Raw genomic sequence first — 21,694 nt, 5'->3', positions numbered from 1 at the left:
CTGCAGGGCTGGGGATGGCCACAGGGGACAGGCGAAACCAGAGGCTGCCCCAGGTCACCGAGCCAACCGCACAGGGGGAGCCCCACGTGCCCACGGGCCGGGAGCTGACCGAGGCCAACCGCTTCGCCTATGCCGCGCTCTGCGGCATCTCCCTGTCTCAGCTCTTTCCAGAACCCGAGCAAAGGTGAGTTCGTGGGTCTCCCGGAGAGAAGGTCATGCTCCTTGGGGGAGCCAAGCCAGGGACCGCGGGAAGCACAGAGGAGCAAGTCCGTGTCCTTGGCTGAAGCAGCTCGCAGGCTGGGAAGGGGAAAAGACAGCCCACCACCCAGTTAGTCAGCATTTTTTGAGCACCTACTGTGTGCAGGCCTGCTTTGTGGTGCATGGAGGGCGTCTGCGAATAAGACGAGACAGGCGCTTTCCCTTCTCTCAGGTAGGACACAGTCCGGTAGGGGGTAAGAGATGGGTGAACGCGTGAAACGTGCCCTTGTTGAGCACCTACTACGTGCTGGTATCGTGCACAGCCCTGTGGAGGAGACAGCGAACTGCAGGACTTGGCTCCTGCCCTCAAAGTGCGCGCGCCCTGGCGGGGTCCCCCTGGCTCATCGAAGTGGCAGACAAGGGTAGCTGTACTCACACGGGTCACTGGACACCTGCACAGGTGTGCCGTGGGGGCAGATGAATGACAGGGTTAATCTCCATGTCACATGTCATGTCTGTCATTGGCAGTATCCATGGTAGATGTGTGTAAATCATACAAGGGTACTTCAGAAAGTTCATGGAAAACAGAACTGAAGGTGTCTATTTCAGTGCAGAAAAAATGGAAGTCCACGGGCATAAGAAGTCTTCAAAAAGTTCATGGATATGGGAGGTATTTGACTTATTGGTTACGATGCCAATTAAGACACACGGGCATCGTGGCGTATCGGGTAGTCTCTGCCTATGGCACTGGCATGCCACGGAGGGTGCCAGTTTGAGTCCTGCCTGCTCCACTTCCCATCCAGCTCCCTGTTAATGCCCTGGGAAAAGCAGCAGAAGATGGCTCAAGTGTTTGGGTCCCTGCCATCCACATGGGAGACCCGGATGGGGTTCCAGGATCCTGGCTTCAGCCTGGCCCAGCCCTGGCCATTGTGGCCATTTGGGGAGTGAACCAGTGAATGGAAGATAGCTGTGTGTGTGCGTATGTGTCCTTCTCTCTGTTACTCTGCCTTTCAAATAGATAAATAGATCTTTTTAAAAAAAAAAAATGGAGGAGGGTAGAATGGAGTTGACTTGGGAGCAGGTCAAATGTTGGGTTGGCAAAAGCAGGACCTGTGTGTGGCCCCAATGGCTTGGGTGGTGGTGCACACAAGACAGAGGTGTCATTGCTAAGGTGGGGGAGCAGCAGGTTGGGGGCAGAAAATGAAGAGAAGTTCTTGTACCTGCAGCGCTTCCAAGACCCTCACCCCCCCCACACATGAATGCTCAGTGACCCCCTCATGCCTTGGGTCCTAACTGTTTGGGGATTTTTCTTTCTTTTTTTTTTTTTTTTTTTAAGATTTATTTATATGGGGGCCAGTGCTGTGACGTAGTAGGTTAAGCCTCTGCCTGTGTTGCTGGCATCCCATAGGGGCACTGGTTCTACTCCTGACTTCTTCACTTCCGATCCAGCCCCCTGCTGATGGCCTGGGAAAGCAGTGGGGGATGGCCCAAGTGTTGGGGCCCCTGCACCCTTGTGGGAGACCTGGAAGAAACTCCTGGCTGCCTTCGGATCGGCCCAGCTCTGGCCATTGCAGATATCTGGGGAGTGAACCAGTGGATGGAAGACCTTTCCCTCTTCCTCTCCCTCTGTCTGTCAGTAACTCTGCCTCTAAAATAAATAAATAAATCTTTTAAAGAAGATATATAGGAAAGGCAGAGTTACAGAGAGAGAGAAAGAGAGTGAGAGAGCGAGAGATCCTCATTTGCTGATTCACTCCTCAAATGGCTGCAATGACCAGGGCTGGCCCAGACTGAAACCAGGAGCCTGGAACTCCATCAGGGTCCCCCACATGGGTGCAGGGGTCCAGGCACTTGGGCCGTCCTCCACTGCTTTCCCAGGCCATCAGCAGGGGGCTGGATCAAAGTGGAGCAGCGGGGACTTGAAGCAGCACTCATGTGGGATGCCAGTGTTTCAGGAAGCGACTTAACCCGCCATGGCCTTAACAATGTCAGGCCTTTGCTTTGGCTTTTTGTCTTTGTCTCTCCCGCTGGACTGCATGCGGGAACCTACTCATCTCCTTGGGGCAACCTGCACTCCAGGCCAGGGGGTTTCTCCAGCTGCCTCCCAGTCTGCTGCTCTCTACGGTTGCCCCACTGCGCTGGGATTCATCCCGCTCCCACTGCCTCTAGCGAGAGGACGGGAGCTGCCTTGTTGACGTCCGAGTCCCCCGTGCCTGACACACGGCCCCATGTAGCGAGGACGCTCCGTAAAGGCTGGAGAGAAGAAGGGATGCGTTGGGGCAGGCATTTGTATTGGTTAAGATGCCACTCACTTGGGATGCCCGCATGCCGTATCAGAGGGCCTGGTTTTAGTCTCGGCTCCTCTGCTTCTGATCCAGCTTCCTGCTCGTGTGCACCCCTGGAGGCAGCAGGTGGTGGCGCAGTTGGATCCTGCCACCCCTGTGGGAGACCCAGCTCAAGTTCCGGCATTTAGGAAGGGAATCAGTGGATGGGAGAGCTCTCTCTCCACTCCCCCCCTTCTCCCCTTCTCCCCTTCTCCCTCTCTCTCCCTCTCCTGTTGCTGTGGATTCGTTTTGGGAGGGGGAGCGTGGTGGGGGCAAGAGGCGCGGAGTCACCACACAGACCCCCGGAGTCGGGTGAAAGCAGGCCTGAGGCGAGCAGCCCGCAAACTCGCTTATTTCAGTTGCTGCAGCAGCTTAAATAGCCAAGACCAACCAATCCGGTCAAGGGGCGGTCTATGCCCTAACCAATCACAGCCTGTTGCCAGGCAGTTTCTGAAGCCATCCAATCACAGCCTGTTGTCAGGCAGTTTCTGTTGCTGGCAGCCATCTTGGCATGGCCTTCTCATCCCACCACACTTCCCCCTTTTCATTTATTTTTGAGCAACGGGAGGCATGATTCTTGGCCACACCATTGTTGACCCCATTTCCATGTGGTCTCCATACGCAGCTGGGCCTCTCTTAGGTTGTCCCCCAGGGGATCTTACCCGTCTTTGACTAACCAGCGCTCAAATCGAGAGACCAGAGGAGTGCTTGCTCAGATGGGGTAGGAATGAGGAACAGTGGTTATCAGGAATGGCGTGACCACACACAGGCTGTGGGCCATTTGAGTGGCTGACCAGAGCTAGTGGGGTACAAAACAGTAACAGATATGGCTATGGGCAGTTCCTCAGGGTAGGATGATAGGGCAGGTGCATCTGCTAACAAGGCGGAGTCTCGGTCTTGTTCAGCTGGTTCTGGTTGGCTGTCAGTTGCAGGCTTGATGTTTCTGGCTGCTACCCAAATGGGCTGTCCCGCATTCTCTGGAAAGACACAAGCATATCCTCGACCTTTGGTTAGCAGAGGGTGTGGTCCTTTCCATTCTCCTGTCAGGGGGTCTTTCCACCTAACCATAGGGGCTGGGGTCTGGGGTGGAAAGGATCCCAGTCTTTAAAAGCTGGGCTGCTCCCTTGGGAATCAAAAGTAAGAAAATTGATAGTGAAAAGGACCTCAGTCAAAGCAAGCTGTGGGTCTGGGGGCATATGATTGTTTTTCTGTCTTTGTAAGAGATCTTTAATCGTCCTATGAGTTCTTTCAATGATGGCCTATCCCTGTGGGCTGTATGGGATACCTGTAGCAGACTGTTATGTTCCAGGATTTCAAGAAGGAATTAAATTCCTGTGATGTATACGCTGACCCGTAATCAGTCTTTATGATCCAGGGGACACCAAGGACCAGCATGGCTGACTTAACGGCCTTTATCACATTACTAGCCTTTTCTCCGGATTGGGCTGTTGCAAATACAGCCTTTGAATAAGTATCTACCACCACATGGACAAACTGAAGTTTACCAAAGGAGTTAATGTGGGTGACGTCCACTTGTCAGAGCTCATTAGGAGCAAGACCTCGCGGGTTTACTCCTGCTTGTTGAAGTGGGCCTAACGGGGCGAGGGGTGCACAATTCTTGCAAGAGTGCACTAGGTGTTTGCATTGGCTCATTGTTAGCTCTGGGAAAAGCAATTGTATGTTACTTGCTGACATATGAAATTTTTGGTGTAGAATATGGGCTTGTTCTAAGTGTCCAATGGAAGCCGTGTTGCAGGAGGTAAGATGATCAACCTTTTTGTTGCCTTGGAAAATAAAGCCAGGTAACCCAGTATGTGATCTTACGTGTGAGATATATATACCATGGGTATTTTCTGTTCTCAGTTAGCTCTGTAAGTGTTGTGAACATCTGGTCAATTGGCTTATTAGTCGGGTTAAAGACTGCAAAAGGGATCATCTCTTCTACCTGTACTGAGTATTTGCTGTCCGAAAATATATTTACTGGCCCATCCTGGCTAAGGAGTAGAACCTTGACTATTGCCTTTATTTCTCCCAACTGTACTGATCCCTGTGGGGTTCTACATGGATTTTATCTTTTTCTGTGGAGGATTTGATCACTATTCCAAACAGTAACTTTTTTTTTTGACAGGCAGAGTGGACAGTGAGAGAGAGAAAGAGAGAAAGGTCTTCCTTTGCCATTGGTTCACCCTCCAATGGCCGCCGCGGCCGGCACACTGCGCTGATCCAAAGCCAGGAGCCAGGTGCTTCTCCTGGTCTCCCATGGGGTGCAGGGCCCAAGCACTTGGGCCATCCTCCACTGCACTCCTGCAGTGAGCTGGCCTGGAAGAGGGGCAACCGGGACAGAATCCGGCGCCCCAACCGGGACTAGAACCCGGTGTGCCGGTGCCGCAAGGTGGAGGATTACCCTATTGAGCCACGGCGCCAGCCTCCAAACAGTAACTTGTCGGCATCCATAAACGCACATGGTGCCATGGGTACAGGTTGATTAGCAGGGAAGGCACATTTTGGATAGTCTATTTCTAAGGTTTGTAACATCTGGAGTAGCCTTTCCGATGGCAGGTGATTATCAACCTGTCCTGGGAAATGTATCATTAACGTTTGAAAGAGCGTGCTATTCTGCATCAATGTGGACAGTTCTAATTGTGATAGGGGTATAGCCACTATGTCTGGCTCTGTGTTAAATATCTTATTGGCATAATATCTTAATTTAAGTCCCATCATAAGGATGGCATCTACTTTGTTAACTGTTTTACAACACTCGCTCCAGGCTAGGTGCACCCAAAAAAGTGGTCCGTGTTGTTGCCAAATAACTCCTAAGGGGGCCTTGAGGGTAGATATGGTTATGGCAAATAGAGGCACCTGAGGGTCATATCTAAAGGTTTTAAAATTTGACAGCTGGGTGTGGATCTTTTCTATAGTGGATTTGGCTGCTGGTGTCAATGTGATTTTTGAAGAAGGGTTGTTCCTCTTGGTCAGTAAATCGAATAACGGTCTAAGCTCTGCAGGTGTTAGGGGAAGGAAGGGCTTCAGCCAATTGATTTGGCCACATAGTTGCTGAAGTTCATTAAGTGAGTATTTATGCTTGACTTTTAGGTTTGGGCCCATTGGAGATATGCGGGAGGAGATTTGATAACCCGAGAATTGAAAGGGAGGAAAATGTTGTACCTTTCCTGTGGCAATAGACACACCAGGAATTGTAAATTTCTTACTGTCTCACTTAGGCCTTCAGAGTTGCTGCATTCTTGTGAGCAAGTAAGATATCATCCACATAGTGTATGACCAAGCACTGATCTTTAAGTGTGCTGGTCACATGAGAAACGTGTCTTTGGCAAATGGCAGGACTATTTTTCATGCCAGTGGGAGTACTGTCCACTGAAATCTTTTTGCGGGGAGCTGAAAATTGGGCTCCCATACTGTAAAGGCGAAGTAGGCCTTATCCTGCTCCGCGATGGGAATGGAAAAGAAGCAGTCTTTGATATCAATGGTAACTATGTGGTATCCGTTAGCAATGGCCCCTGGATGGGGAATGCCAGCCTGAAATGTTCCCATCTTTTTTATGGTTTTGTTGATGGCTCTCAAATCCTGTAGAAGCCTATATTTTCCCTGTTTCTTTGGTATCACAAAAATGGGTGTGTTGTGAGGGCTCGTGGAGGGCTCTATGTGTCCCTTTTCCAATTGTTCCTGTACCAATTCTCTAAGGATGCCAAGTTTGGGTTGTAATATTGGCCACTGCTCTACCCAGATGTTTCCTGTTTTTTCCCATTCAATGGGGATTGGGCCTGGCTTTTGTATGAGGTGAGCAGTGGCCCCTAGCATTGGGGGTGAATCTTACTTGTAGGTTCTCCATTAAAGCTGTTGGCTCGTGGAGATTTGTGATCTGTAGTAAGGACCGCTTGCATTTGTGAGAGCACATCTCTCCCCGCTAAGGTCATGGAAACCTCAGCAATTAGTGGAAAGATGGTTCCTGTATCTCCATTGTCATCTCATCACGTTACAGGCATGATGATCTGATCAGCCGATTTTAATCCTCCAACACCTTGGAGGTCAGGTTCGGGTACTATCTTCCAATGTTGCATTTTTCTTGTGTCCCTAGCTTTTAAGACAGTGGCATCTGCCCCCATATCAATTAAACCCACAAAGGCAATGTCATCTAAGTATAGGGTCAATTTTGGCCTCAGATTGAAGATGGGCATCGACCAGTTAATGGTGGTGGGACTCCCTCTTACTTGCTGGACTGAGGGTCACCCCGCTGGGAGTTTAAAGGCGTGGTCTTGCAATCTTTTGCCCAATGAAAGCCTTTTTTACATCTAGGACACAGCGTTTGGGCTTGCCCCATCTGTCAGCGTTTGGGCAGTTTCACCGTAGGTCTCCTGTTTCCTGACATCACCAACAAACTGGAGGGTCATTAGACTTCCTTGTGTTCAGTTTGTTAATGGCCGCAGTTAGGGCTTGTGTGGGTGTATCGGCAGGGTTTACGTCTTTTGTAGCTGCTGTCCATTTAGAAATGTCTTCATTATGGACTGGGGCGATTGCAGCTTTTGCCTTTTTGGTAGCACCTTCCCAAGCTAATTGCTTGACCAGATTGTCTTGATCGGGGCCAGGTGGTGATCTTTTCTCTACTGCCTCCAAGACCCTGGCAAGGAAATTAGGGAACCATTCGCCTGGGCCTCGAACTAGGTTTCTAAAGAGCTGACTATAATTAGGAGGATTTATATCTTTTAAGGCTCTAAGTGCCAAATCTCTGACCTGATCAAAACGGCAACTACTCCGATGCGGGCCTGTTCATGAGGACATGCAGGTGCGCGGCCTGTAAGCACATCAAAGGTCCCTGCTATTCCATAGGCAGCATTAGTCCTCGCCACGGTTTCAGCCTCTTCCTGGTAGGAGGCTTTCCACTGTAGAACTGTGGTCTCGACAAACACGCTTCGAGCAGTGTAACCCAGTCAAAATGAGTCTGAAGGTTCACTGCCCACGGTGCGAGCGCCTGTTCAGAGTAGGGGGAGTCGGGGCCTGACTCTTGAGAAGCCTTTTTAGGCATTGTAAGGTCATTTATGGGCGTTGGAATCCCGGGCCTCAATTCTGCGTCCACTCCTACATTAACAGCAAACATGCAGGTGGGATGGGGTCTAGCAGCTGCCCTGAGAGCCTGGGGTGCCTGGGGACAACCACAAATGTGGGGATCCTTACTGGGTGTGGATGGGATGGCCTTGCATGGGTTATTGCCTCGAGGTCGTCTAAGTTCATCCTAGGGGTATTTGGGGGGTGGCTGACCGGGCATTGCTACCTTGTCTGCTGTCATATCATTTTCACTGTTGGAGCTCTCTCTCCCTAAGTCATCAGCTGTTGGCTGTGAGACAGGGACCTGGAGTGTCAGGCTCTTATCACTCACAGATTCATTATGTTTGGTAATCTATGTGCACTTCTGAGAGGGGGGTATCTTTCCCATGTTTGAGCACTTAAGAGCAGCGCGCCATGCCAACTCTAGCCAAAGGAAAGACACGCACAGCACTGCTGCCATAACAAAGCAAATTCCTAGCACCTCAGCGGCTGATGGCATTCTGCAGGGGCTTCCCTATGTTAGACGAACAGCCAGTGGTGTATCAGATCATACGTATGTCCTGTGCTTAGTGGGGGACTTCCTGGATTCGTTAGGTCAAGGCCACATGCCCACATGGTGTCTCTGGAGCGTCACCTCTCTCAGTGAGGGAAGATGACTTGGTTCCGAATTCCGGGATGATCAGTCCCTTGTGTGAATTCGCCGGGTGAACCGAAAGTAAAAGGAGGAGCCGAGAAGCGACGTACACTTCTGGGCAGTGTGTGTCCTCTCTCCCTCTCCCTCTCTCCCTCTCCCTCTCTCCCTCTCCCTCTCTCCCTCTCCCTCTCTCCCTCTCCCCCTCTCCCTCTCTCCCTCTCCCTCTCTCCCTCTCCCTCTCCCTCTCTCCCCCTCTGCCACTCTTTCTCCCTCTCCCCCTCTACCTCTTTCTCCCTCTCCCTCTCTCTCCCCTTCTCTCCCCTCTCCCCACCTTGCCCTCTCTCCCCCCTCCCTCTCGTCCTCCTGCCCTCCTCTCACACACACAGTCTCTCATTCTCTCTGCCTTTTATGCAGCCTCTCATTCTCTCTGCCTTTTAAATAAATAAGAAATTGTAACAAGACACGATGAATAACCACTGACTTTATTAGAAAGAGATTCATGAACTCTGGATTCAGATCTGGGTTCAAATCCTAACCCCGCCACCTCAGGTTATTTAACTGCCCTGTGAGGTGACATAGGGAAGCCACAGCACAGGCCCAGCTCAGAGCACATGCCCACAGCCGTGGTGGTGGCCTGCCAGCTCTGTCCTACTTCCCCTGCCCCAGCTCTCTCATCCAGAAAGTGAGGCTGGTACTCAGGAACTGACACTGTCAGTCAAGGTGTCCTCGGCTGCAAGGAGCAGCGCCCAGGTCTAAAAGGGATTTAAACAGCAGATTTGTTTTTCTCACTTAACAAAAAGCCCAAGGTCCATAGTTGCAGAGTTGACGTAGTGCATCAGTAGGCCTTTCAGTTGGCTTCCCTATGCTTTGCTTGGCCCTCCTCTGCTGAGCACAGAAGAGCTGCTGCAGCTCCACACATCACATCTTCACAGGGCAGAGGTCTTCCTCCAGCCCCTCACTCATCTTTCCCAGAATACCCCGTGATGCCTTCCTTTTGTGTGCTTGGCTGGATCTGGTCACATGCCCAGGCCTCAGCAGCAAGGGAGGGGGGTGGAGTGGAGCTGGGGTGTGCCTCCTGAAGAGAGGCAGCGGCATTGTGCCCTCAGAGCAGCTGTGAGCGGGGCAGGTGTCAGGCCCTGCAGAGCCTCACACACAGTCCTTCCCAGGCGGGTGTCCGTGTTCTCGTAAGTAGCAAGGAGGCCCTCAGATTTCCTTCCCAAGCAAGCCAGGGCCTTGCTTCCTGCACAGCCCATACCTGTGCGTATCTGGGAGCTTCGCCTGCCCTGATAAGCCTGTCTGGTTAACAGGTGCACACCCAGGGAAGAGCTCTGTGTGCACAAGCACTTCTGGAAGTGAGCTACTGCGCTTCGTCCTGCGGGCCCCGCCCCGTGTCAGGTGCAGAGGGTCCCCGCAGTTCCCGGTAGTGCAGTGGCGCAGAAGCCACTGCATCCAGTCGGCACCACACTGCAGGTTTTGAATGTTGGTGTTTTCCTGGGGAGCGCCATGCGACCCGTCCACTCTCGTGATGCCAGGCGGTGGCCGTGAGCACAGCTCCCAGTCGCCGTGACTAAGTGGGGGCACCACGGACGTGCAGCGTGGTGTGGCTGAGCTGTGAGGTGTGGTAGGGGAGGTGGGTTCAGTGCATTTTTTTTTAAAAAAGATCTATTTGTTTGCTTATTTGAAAGGCAGAGCAACTAAGAGAGAGGGAGAGATGGAGAGAGAGATTTCCCATCCACTGGTTCACTCCACAAATGACCACAGACAGAATCTGGGGCTGGGCCAGGCCATAGCCAGGAGCCTGGAGCTCCATCTGGGTGTCCCATGTGGGTGCAGGGGCCCAAGCACTTGGGCCACCTTCTGCTGCTTTCTAAGGGCACCAGCAAGGAGCTGGATCAGAAGCGAAGCAGCCAGGACGCAAACCAGCGCTTTCATACGGAATGCTGGTGCTGCAGGCGGCAGCTTCACCCGCTGTGCCCCAGTGCCGGCCCCACCTCTGTCCTTGATCTGGACAGACTTCCCTCTAGGAGGGGATAAAACGATCCCTTCCCCTCTGGTGGGTTGCATGGGGAAATGAACAAGCCAGTGCGTTTGAAGCGCTTGGCACACAGGTGACGGTGTTGCTCTGCAGTTGGTTTTTGTGCCGTCGTGGCTGTTGATTTCCGTGAATTTCCACCTGACCGCCACCACGTGAGCAGCACTTCCAAGGCCGGGCTGCTCCCAGCCGTACTCATTCTCTGACAAAGTGCTGCACTGGCACTCTGCGGGCCTGTTTATTAACTCACCTGGCCGCGGGAGAGACCGACGGTGCCTCGGATCTGCCACGTTTTGGTAAATGCACAGGACAAACATTAACTTGGATAATCCTTCCAACAACCCTGGCAAACAGTCATCATCCCTGCTTCACAGAAAAACAAACAGGCCCGGGGAGAGGTGAGGGAACCCGTCCAGGGTCACACAGCTATGGCGGAGCTGCCATTTGAACCTGAGTCCGTGCTCTTGACCCCTGTACTGCTGTTGTGAGATGCCTCTCTACGTGCAAGCCTTTCCGATAGCCAGCAGGGCCAGCCCCACTGCTGCCCTGGGCCCTGAGCCCTTTCCGCATGTGAATTGGCCCCTCGGAATGTTGGACTCACCTGGCCATCCCCTGTCCCCGTGCACACCTACTCGCCCACGTGCCGCCCCCGAGTCACCCCAGGGAGTCGCCCTGCGGTGAGTTACACTGATTGCGCGGCAGGAGTTAACATTAGTGGTTACCTGCCGATGCCAGTCCCTGTGACCGTGCCAGTTAATCTCCGCACTAACTGTGATCTGCATTTACAGCAGAGGGAGGTGGAGCTCCGAGAGGTGGGGTGAGGACACAGAGCAGCTTCCTGGGGAGCCGGGATGCAGCCAGGTGCTCGGATGTCGGTCTCACTCTGATTTTATGTATTTGAAGGACATAGTTACAGAGAGAGAGAGAGAGAGAGAGAGAGGGAGAGACAGAGAGAGAGATCTTCCATCCACTGGTTCACTTCCCAATTTGCTGCAGTGGCTGGGGCTGGGCGAGGCTGAAGCCAGCAGCCAGGAGCTTCATCCGGGTCTTCCATGTGGGTGCAGGGGACCAAGCACTTGGACCGTTTTTAGCTGCTTTCCCAGGTGCATTAGCAGGGAGCGGGATCAGAAGTGGAGCAGCCGGGACATAAACCCGCACCACATGGGATGCCAGTGTTGCAGGTGGGGGCTTTACCTGCCACGCCACAGTGCTGGCTCCCAGTCTGACTCTTGACCCTGGTCCCCACGGCCCCCTGGGTCACCTTGTACATGGAAACAGCAGTGCTGGCGTTCAGGCACCTGCTGCTCGGCAAGCCCTGCTCTGGGCGCTTCCGTGCTTGATCTTCCTCCGGCCCCGGAGTTGGTCTCTTTAGCTGGTTTTGCACATCGGGATGCAGAGGTGTAGAAAGGTCAGGGTACTTTCCCAGCCGTGAAGGTGGGTGGCCAGCACGGCTCTGAGCTGTCTGGCCCACTGAGCATCTGCCTCGGCGACAGACAGCCGCCTAGCCTGAGGTTCTGTCCCCTTCCTGACTACCCACATCCAGTGAGCGGCTGATAATGGGAGTATAAAGAGCTGACACAGGCCAGGTGTTGTGGCACAGTGGCTCAAGCCACTGCTTGCCACGCCAGTATCCTATATCAGGGCACCACCGGTTCAAGTCCCACTGCTCCACTTTTTTTTTTTTTTTGGTAAAGATTTTATTTATTTGAAAGGCAGAGTTACAAAACCAGAGTGGGAGAGACATACAGAGAGATCTTCCATATGCTGATTCATTCCCTAAATATACACAACAGCTGGGGCTGGGCCAGGCTGAAGCCAGGAGCCAAGAGTTTCATCCCAGTCTCCCATGTGGGTACCAGGAGCCTAAGCACTTGGGCCATCTTTCGCTGCTTTCCCAGGCACATTAGCAGGGAGCTGGATAGGAAGTGGAGCAGCCAGGACTGAATTGGCACTAATATGGGGTGCTGGTGTTGCAGGTGGTGGCTTAACTTACTGTGCCACCACACCAGCCCTTGCTCCGTTTCTAATACAGTTTCCTGCTAGGGACCTGGAAAGGCAGCTGAAGATGGCCCAAGTACTTAGGCTCCCACCACCCGCGTGGGAGGCCCAGATGCAGCTTCTGGTTCCTTTGGCCTGGCCCAGCCCTGGCTGTTGCAGACATCTGGGGAGTGAACCAGCAGATGGACGATCTGTGTGTGTGTGTGTGTGTAACTGTCTTTCAAGTTAAAAAATAAATCTTTAAAAATAAGTCAGTAGAGACCCGGCCCTCTCGCCATCTTCAGAACTCCAGCTGAGGCTTCCTTGAGTCCACACCACAGCTCGGCAGCTCCCGCCACCCGGCCCTGCCAGCCCCCTTCCCTCCCACAGGTATCAGTCTCTGTTGGGGCAGCTCACCAGGCTCTGAGCATAAAGGGGTTTGGAGCCAGGAGATCTTCACCACTCCTGTCCATGGCTCTGGTCTCCACTCGGCAGGCAGGCGGCAGGTCTAGGGAATCGGATGGGTGGGCTGCATGGTGGGGGTTCCTGAGGTCGCTCCTCCCCACCCTGACCACCGAGTTCTGTTGTCCCTGCAAGGCCTCAGTCCACCCCTGCTACGACCATAGTCCCCGCAGGGGGCAGAGCCTGGGTCCCAGGGCAGTGTGGCTCGAGGGGGCCTCACCCCAGCGCTGGAGCTGGGTGGGCCTTCCGGATGCCAGCCTCTCCCACTTTCCTCCCCTGTTCCACATTCCCTCTGCCCCCGCCCAGCTCCCGCCTGGCTCCCCAGCAGGAGCCTGAGTGGACTCTGCCCAGCCCCCAGGGGCCAGCGCTCCTGGCTGTGTCTTGGCTCCCCCAGAGCAGCCCTCCTCTCCCCCCGGGCTCCCGTGGGGCTCCACTCAAATGTGGCCCTGGACGGAGACTCCTGTGGCAACAGACATGGTTGGGGGTGGGGGGCTCTCCACGGCTATCACCCTGCACAGTGGGCCCTGTTTTGCTTGGGGCACCTTTCCACATCGACAGGTGCCTTGGGCAGCTCCCTCTTTGTTCTGCTCACCACGCTAGATGGTGCAGTCACGCCCGCCCGTGAACCTCCAGAGCCCCAGCAGAGCCTGAGCCGGGGCCGGTGGTCAGCACAGCTCCTTGCCCACCTCCCTGTGGCTCATCAGCCTCCTTGGGAAAAGTCGTGGTAGGGGAAGGAGCCAAACAAACTTCTGTGTGTTCCAGGGGTCCCGGCCACCAAAGGCCACGTGTGCCCTGGGCTGCCTGTGTCCAGGCCCAGATGTGTCTGAGCCTCCCACGACCTTGTCCTCAGCACAGGCCAGGCAGCTTCCGGATCTCAGCTGTGTCTGTCTTCCAGCTCCTTCTGCACAGAGTTCGTAGCCAGCCTGGTGAAGTGGCTGGAGTTGTCCGAAGCCGTCCTGCCCACCATGACTGCCTTTGCCAGCGGCCTGGGAGGTGAAGGGGCAGACATGTTTGCCCAGACCTTGTCGAAGGACCCCGTCCTGAAGGGCAACCCGTCTCTGATCACCCAGGTACACCTGACACTTGAGTGGCAGCTGCTGGGGAAGTAGTACAAGCCGCTTCTGTTCAAAATTGGGCTGAAAAGCACTTCTCGCAGAGTGGGGACGTTGCAAGATAGTGCGGCGCCGTGGTGTCACGTGATCACAGCCGACGGTGATTATCGTTGTGAGTGTTCACCCTGCACTGAGCGCTCCTGTGGTGCTTACTGTGTGCTTGGAGCTGCGCAGAGATGAGCTCGGGTCGTGCACAAAGCAGCCTTAGGAGCCAGGAGTAAGGTTGAGCATCCCTTATCCAAAGTGCTGGAGACCAGGAGAGTTAGTTTCAGATTTGGGGTTTTTGGGATTTTGAAATATTTGCATTTGCATAGTGAGGTCTCTTGGAAATAGGAACCAAATCTACACACAGAATTCATTTCTGTCTTGAATACGTCTTACACTCATAGCCTGAAGATCGTTTTATACAGTATTTTTTTAAAGATTTATTTTATTTATTTGAAAGGCAGAACAACAGAGAGAGAGGTAGAAAAAGAGAGAGACCTTCACTCCCCAAATGGCCAGGACTGGGCCAGGCTGAAGCCAGGAGCCTGGAACTCCGTCTGGGTCTCCCACGTGGGTGCAGGGGCCCAAGCACTTGGGCCTTCTGCTGGCTTCCTAGGCACATCAGCAGGGGGCTGGATCAGAAGTGGAGCAGCCATGGCTCCAGCCAGCACGATATGAGATACTGGCATCTCAGGCCAGGACTTAGCCCACCGTGCCAGGACACCAGCCCCGGTGTGCAATGTTTGTCACCATTCGGTGCATGACACAGTGTTTCACCGTCTAGAATTTCCACCTGGGGCATCTGATTGGCTCTGAGAGTGTCAGGTGTGGGAGCCTTGCAGAGTGCAGAGTCTCGGATCAGGAATCATCACCCTCGTGTTACAGTGGAGGCAGGGAGGCACAGAGAGGGTCAGTAACTTGCCTGCGGTCACACAGCTGGTAGGTGGCTAGGCCAGGCTCTGAACCTTGGTGCTCTGATGCAGCAGCTTGGCTTGTGCCCTGGGACCTGTCGCTCACCTGCTCTATGTGCCATGAAAGCAACAGAAGCTGTGGCCTGGGCTGTGGCTGGGGAAAAGGAAAACCAAGCAGCCCCTCCCCTCCTTTATTCCACTGCCTGAAGCTCTCACGGGTTTGCTTGCTCATCCCCTGGCTCACTCCCGGAGCATAGGGGGCAGGTGCTCGGCCACGGGGTGGGAGTGGGAGTGGGAGTGGGTGGACTGTCCTGTGAGCGGGCTGCTTGCCTGCCACCCCGTCACTGATGCCTGTTTCTCCCGCCCCCAGGACCTCCTGAGCTTCTCCCTCCGGGATGGTAAGTCGATCTTCTGAGCTCTGGGAGTTGTGCGCGTTCCCTTTGACCCCGGGGCCCAGGGGAGCTGTGGCCCAGTCCCCAACAGCCTTTTGGCCAAGGATGGAGAGGGAGCGTGGTGTTGCTAGGGAACTGGGGAGCGCTTCATCCGTGCCAAGCACCACGTGGGGCTTCCTCCTCCCAGTGGCCCTGGCGGCACCTGCCGCGGGGCTCTTCTCCGCCCCTTCTCCACCTCCGCACGCCACCCTGTCCCAGCCACCGTCACCCACTCCTGGATCTTCCTGCCGCCACTCAGGCCAGCGCTTTGCTGTCCACCTGGCCACATGAACGATCTTTCTGGGGGCCATCTGACCATGCTGCCGCCCTGCCCACTACCCGCCAGTGGCTCCCACACTGCTCAAGAGAAGGACCAGTGCCTCTGACATGGCTTTCGAGGCCCCCTTCCCCTCCCGGGCTCGTCTCTCGATACGGCCGTGCCCCTCACTGTGGCTCCAGCCCCCGGCCCTTGCGGCGTCCTGGAGTGCACTCTGCCCTCTGCACCGTGGCGTCTGTGCACATGGCCTGTCCTGGCCACTCCCACTCACCTGCTCCCTTTCCCTGGCCCTCCTGGGAAGCCTTCCCAGCCTGCTGCCCGTGCCAACCGCGATGACAGCTGTGCACCTGCTGCCCGAGTCTTGGGTCAGCAGCCGATGTCTCTGCCAAGCAGTGGACTCTGGGTCTGACTGTGTTTGCTTCCAGAGCCTGACCCCTGGCACCTGACACATAGCCGACTTGGTAAACAGTCTAGGAATTAATGTCGATCTTAGCACCCCAGTGGGCACAGAGAGGTTAGGCAGCCTCCCTGAGGTTGCTTTATAAGTGACTGTCAGTTTCCAGTGGCCGCACGGGTTACAAACAACAGCAGAAACAGTGGGGCCACAAATCGGAAACCAAGGTGCCTCAGGGCCAGCTCCCTCTGAAGGCTCTAGGGTGGGGACTGGGAGGTAAAGGGGGGGTGGGGAGATGCTCTGTGCCCCTTCAGCCTCTGCCCGCTCTAGGCCTGTGGCTGCTTCTCCCCGCCCCCACTCTCCTCCTCCCTTGGTGTCTTCTTGTCCCTTTGCTGTCAGGACACGCTTCCCAGGGCAGTCTCACCTCGATCCTTAGCTTGACGACGTCTGCAATGACCCTTTAACGACTAAAGTCACATCCGCAGCTTTGGGGACACAGGTGTGTCTTTGAGGGAGGGGCGTCTCCCATGGAGCCTCTGGAGCGCCTGCCCAGCCCCTCCGCTCTCCTGGGTGCCCCCATCCTCCATATGTGGCTTTGTAGAGGCCGGAGCTGGGGAGAGGCTTTGGCACAGAGATCTCTGAGGTTTGTCTGGATGGCCCGGGAGGGAGCGGGAACACTGAACCGGAGGTGAGGTCCGCAGCAGGCCTCACACCGTGCACAGGGCAACTTCGGCCGACTTGTGACTGGGAGGAGGAGGAAGGGCAGGGGCGGAGGAAGCAAAGAGCCGGGCAGGAGGCCAGGGAGGGCCTTGGGCCCACGGAGGCACTTTGTAGTCCGGCGGGGCAGGTTTCACCTGGACAGGTGTGAGAATCGCAGGCTTGGTGAGGGCAGTGGGGAGAGGAGTGAGGAACATTCTGGAACGGACAACAGAGCGGTCGACAGATGGGGGACAGAGGAGAGGAACTCAGAGGTGACATCTAGCTCTGGGACTGTGGTCGCCAGGTGTCAGGGTCCTGTCTCAGGAATCCTGGAATTTGTGTCTCATGACCGTCTTATGCAAGGCGGTGGCCAGAGACCCTGGGGGAGTAGGGAGCCGGGGCTTCCTGCAGTCCACAGCGGTTAGTGACGTGCAGGCTTGTTGGTTTAGCGCAGTCCCCCTCTGCAAGGGGTGCCAAGCACAAGCTTACCCTACCCTGGGACTTCTCCTTAAGAAGATAATACATTTTCTTTCTTTGTTAAAAAAAAAAAATAAAGGGGGGCCGTGGGGGGTGGTCTCTAAGCCCTTGCCGCCCCCAGGGTGACTGGCGGCCAGCAGCTTCAGCAGCCCTGGGGCTTTGTTGGAAATGCAGATCCCCAGGCCTTGCCCAAACGCCCTGCCCCAGGATCTGTGCATGAGCAAGAATGCGAGCGATTCTGTGTGCTATAGTCTGGGCAGTGCTGCCACCGTGAGCGCAGCCCCAGAGCACACGGTCGGCGCTGGCCGTAGCCCGTGTCGAGCCGCCGTAACCGAGCACCTGGGGCTGGGTCACTCGGGAAGCGCGCTGATTCGGTTCAGACAGTTCTAGACGCTGGCGAGTCCGAGATCGAGGGACTGGCATCTGGCAAGTGCTGTGTCGTCTCACACTGGAAGGCGGCAGAGCAAGAAGGAGAGGGAGTGAGGGAGAGAGCATGAGGGGGCCAAACCCATCTCCCCTCCCCTCTAACCAATGCCTGCCCACGACAGCTACGTTAGCCCCTCATTGTCTGATCACCCCTTACAGCACCCATCTCTTTTTGTTAATTATTTTATTTATTTTTAAAGATTTAGTTATTTGAAAGGCAGAATTAGAGAGAGGAAGAGACACACAGAGAGAGATCTTGCATCCTCTGGTTCACTCCCCAAATGGCCACAACAGCTAGGGCTAAGCAGGCTAAAACCAGGAGCCTGGAACTCCATCTGGGTCTCCCATGTGAGTGGCAGGTGCCCAAGCACTTAGGCCATCTCTGCTTTCCCAGGCGCATTATCAGGGAGCTGGATCAGAAGTAGAGCAGCTGGGACTCGAACTGGCGCTCGTATGGATGCCAGTGTCACAGGCGGTGGCTTAACTGGCCGCACCACATCACGGGCCCTGTTATTTATTTGAAAGACAGAGGACAGGAGAGAGAGAAACAGAAACACACACACAGAGGCCCCCTGCCCCCCACACACACACAGAATGAGAGAGAGAGAGAGAGAGAGAGAGAGAGAGAGAGAGAGAGAGAGAGAGGCAGGCATCCTCTGCTTCAGTTCCCAAATGCCTGCAACAGCCAGGACTGAGCCAGGCAGAAGCCTGGAGCCTGGAACTCCGTTGTGGACTCACACATGGGGACAGGGACCAAACCACTTGAGCCATCGCCTGCTGCCTCCTGGGAGGTGTCCCTGGACTCCCAGTTTGGGGATGCTTCCTGCCTGTGTGCCCTCACGGCTCACGTGGTCAGGGGCTGTGCAACCCCAGGAGTCGTCTCCACGTCAGGCAGGAGGACAGTGACACTTTCTAACCGGAAGGGGGGGAAGAACACCTGACTCCCGGGGACTTTCTTGGAGAGCTTGGGTTTGCCCAGGGAGCAGAGGCCCGGGTTGCTCTGGAGAGCTTTTGGGGGATGACAGGCCTGTTCTGCAGGCCTGGGGCTCGCGACTGGAGATCAACTTGGATGAGCCTCCCCTTTAGGCAGGAGCAGGGACCAAGACCGGGCCGGCCCAGGCAGTGGCGGAGGTGGACTGGGGGTCTGAAGCCTCTGGTCCCCTGTGCAGCACCTCCCCCAGTGCCCTTCACTGAGTAGGGGGCGCCGCCCTCGCCCCGAGCCTGCCCCCCTTCTCTGCACTCACCCTGCTAACCAGAGGCTGTGCGGGCACCCGTGGGCCCTTGGCAGCACACCTCTCTCTGCTGTGAGTGACCGTGTGGCTGGCCTTTATTTTCTTTTGAAGACTTGTTTATTCATTCTAAGGGGTGGGGGGGCAGGGAGAGAGAAATAGAGAGAGAGAGATTGAGATTGAGATTGAATATGGATCTTCTATGCAGTGGTCACTTCCCAAATGGCCACAACAGCCAGAGCTGGTCCAGGCTGAAGCCAGGAGCCCGGAGCTCCATGTGGGCCTCCCACGTAGGAGGGGCCCACGCACTTAGGCCACCGTTCACTGCTTTCCCAGGGAGCTGGATGGGAAGCAGAGCAGCCGAGACTCTAACCGGTGCCCAGATAGGGGGTGGCAGCCCTGCAGGCGGCAGCTTGGCCTGAGCGGGGTCACTGCCTGTGCTTCGTGCTCTCCTGGGGACATCCTGTCGGCACTGGGCATCTGCGGCAGCATTGCCTCTTAAATTCTACAGCGCTCCTGCGCCTTGTTAATCACCTGTGAGAGACTAGTGACCTTGCCTGCTCCCGTCAGTCATTGCTGGATTTCATCCCCACTGCTCTCCTTCAATGTAGGCGTCCCTGCTTTACAGGTGGGTAAACTGAGGCTCGGGGAGGCGATTTGCCTAAGTTGCAGAGCTGGATACTTTGAAACCATTAACTGATTTTACCCACAAGGACAGCGACATCCCCATAGGGCTATGGTAGCCCTCTTGTGGGCTCAACCAATTGCAAATAGGATCTATTCAGGAAAGCGTTGCGTCTGTACTGAACATAGGTAGATTTTTCCGTGTCACTGGTCCCTGAGGACTGCGATGTAACAGCTGTTTCCATAGCATTGACATTGTAGGGCTGTCGCAAGTCATCAGAGATGATTGACAGTGTACAGGGGACTGTGCAGAGGTCATTGCCAGTGCCCTGCCATTTATTGTAAGGGACTCCAGCAACCGAGGATTTTGATCCTGGACCCAGGCCCCATACGTCCCAGGAGCAAAGCCCCGCCTCCTCCCTAAGTCGCTCCAGTCCCTGACAGCAGCTTGGGAGGTGCCCTGGTGTATCTGCCGGCCCCTCCAGGTGCTGGCAGCTAAGAGCAGCTTGCACAGCGCACTGGGCGCCCCGTGGGAGCAGGTGCCGGCGTCCAAAGGTCCCCAGAGGTCATAGAGATGAGCAAACTGAGGTGCAGAGGGGCAGTGGCTTGCTAACAGTTGTCCTGTCTGATTCCACAACCACACCAACGAATAACTAAGGACCCCAGAGAATGGGTCCTGGGGGTTAGAATTCAAAATCACCCGTGGCAAGGGACCGAGTGGTGTCTCTGGGCCTCGGTGTCCTCGCCCGTACCTTGTCGGTGGAGGTGTGGAAGTGGGACGACGCAGGTGGACTGCTCGGGACCCCGCAGGGTGAGGAGCAGGCTGCAGGGGCCACACACTGAGCATGGTCGGGGTGAGAGGGCAAAGCCTAGAAATCGGGACACCCGGCTTCTCGCCTTGTCTCTGGGATGCTCCTGCTGTTGCGTCACTGCCCTGGGCTGCGGTCTCTGATACAAGTGCCGGGCAGGGGCCACACGCGCCGTTTAAAGAAGGTGGATTTTTGAGCTGTCTTTGAGCCTAAGAACACGCCCAGGATCTTGGGGGAGCGGGTTGGTGTCTCCGATGAGCCAGTGGTCCTTGCCTCTCCCCCCAGCCGCACAGGGGCAAGGCCCTATCTGCTGGTTGACTCCCAGTGTCTGCAGCCCCATAGTGGGCATTGAGCTTTTGCTGGCGAGGGGGAGGGGCCTCCCCCAGAGGACAGCTGGCCCCCCAGCAGGGGTCTGTGCATCTGACCGCCTTCCTCCTGGCTGGCTCTCTCCCAGTGGGGTTGGCACGCTCTCTCTCTCTGCCCCCCACCGCCTGGGTCAGCTTGGAGGCAGCAAGGGAGTCTCAGACCTGTGGGTGGCCAGCGGGCTGGAGTCTCTGCACGTATCTGTTTATCGGTGGCTGAGCGCCCGCAGGAAGGCCACTGCACTGAGCTGGGCCCACGCATCCCTCCAGGCAGCACATTCTCAGCCTTCAGCCCCCACCCCACTCCTGCCCGCCAGGTGCTGGTCACGCATCTCTGCATCTCTCGGTGTCCCCAGACCTCACTAGATGCCTTCCAGGCGACAAACCAAACATCCGGCCATCTGGGGTGGGGGCTCCGGTTCCTTTGCCTTTGGTGACACAGGGTCCTGCCAGCTGCAGTGCGGGGGCCCTCAGGTAGAGTGGGAATTAGTGCAGAGGGGCGGAGCCCACTTCAGAAGGTCCCTGGAAAATGTGTGTCCTGAAAGCTATGCGTGCTTTTTTTTGAGGAGGGCACTCACCTGTTAATTCTGTTTTCCATGAACTTTTTGAAGCACCCGCATAGAACCCTCAGATCAGCTACTAAGACTGGTGATCAGGTGCTGCTCACACCACCTCCAGGGAGAAGTTCGGGCTTCCAGCCCAGCCCCCGGACCCCAGCCCCCAGCCCCCAGCCCAGGGCTCCACTGCAAAGCTTCAGAATCCATTTAAGACAAAGTGCAGCCCGCCATGAACTCTGGGTTGGCGCCTGGGCAACTTGAACTGAACAGTGATTTCTGCACTTGGGGTCCTAAAGGGAAGGCCAACTCTGGGCCACGGGGACACAGGCACATGGGAGCCACGGCAGCCTTTTCCGCCTCCCCACCAGTCAGCCACCCTGGGGCTGTTTGTCTTGGCCCTGGGGAGATGCTAGATGTCACCTGGTTGCTGGCTTCTCTGCCAGCCTCCTTGGGGTTCCTGTGCTTATCAGTATCTAGGCAGCCCGGCTCATCCACTCAGCAGACGGGAAATGAGCACCTGCTGTGTACACTCAGCTCTGTGCATAATTCTCTTTCTATAATCTCTTTTACTTGTTTATTTGGAAGGCAGAGAGGGAGGGAAAGAAAGAAAGGGGGATCTTCCACCTGCTGGGTCACTCCTCAAGTCCTACAACAGCCAGAACTGGGCCAGGCTTAAACCAGGAGCCAGGAGCTCAATCTGGGTCATGGGTGGCAGG

At 55.5% G+C, this 21,694-nt stretch overlaps 1 protein-coding gene across 7 annotated transcripts in view; it reads left to right on the top strand.

The window, feature by feature from the left end:
• The window catches only part of TMCO4 (transmembrane and coiled-coil domains 4), a 100,863-nt gene that overhangs the window by 15,559 nt on the left and 63,610 nt on the right, over positions 1-21,694 (top strand). For all 7 annotated transcript variants that reach the window (XM_062190543.1, XM_062190544.1, XM_062190545.1 and 4 more), the window contains exons 3-5: positions 7-184; positions 13,581-13,755; positions 15,064-15,091. In XM_062190543.1, the coding sequence (XP_062046527.1) occupies positions 15-184; positions 13,581-13,755; positions 15,064-15,091 (373 nt within the window). In that variant the 5' untranslated portion in view covers positions 7-14. The remainder of the gene's footprint in view (positions 1-6; positions 185-13,580; positions 13,756-15,063; positions 15,092-21,694) is intronic.

Source organism: Lepus europaeus, chromosome 5 (genome assembly GCF_033115175.1).
Source record: "Lepus europaeus isolate LE1 chromosome 5, mLepTim1.pri, whole genome shotgun sequence".
NCBI classification, from domain to species: domain Eukaryota; kingdom Metazoa; phylum Chordata; class Mammalia; order Lagomorpha; family Leporidae; genus Lepus; species Lepus europaeus.
Note: the sequence above shows the minus strand (reverse complement) of the source record. Positions and strands in the feature narration are given on the sequence as shown.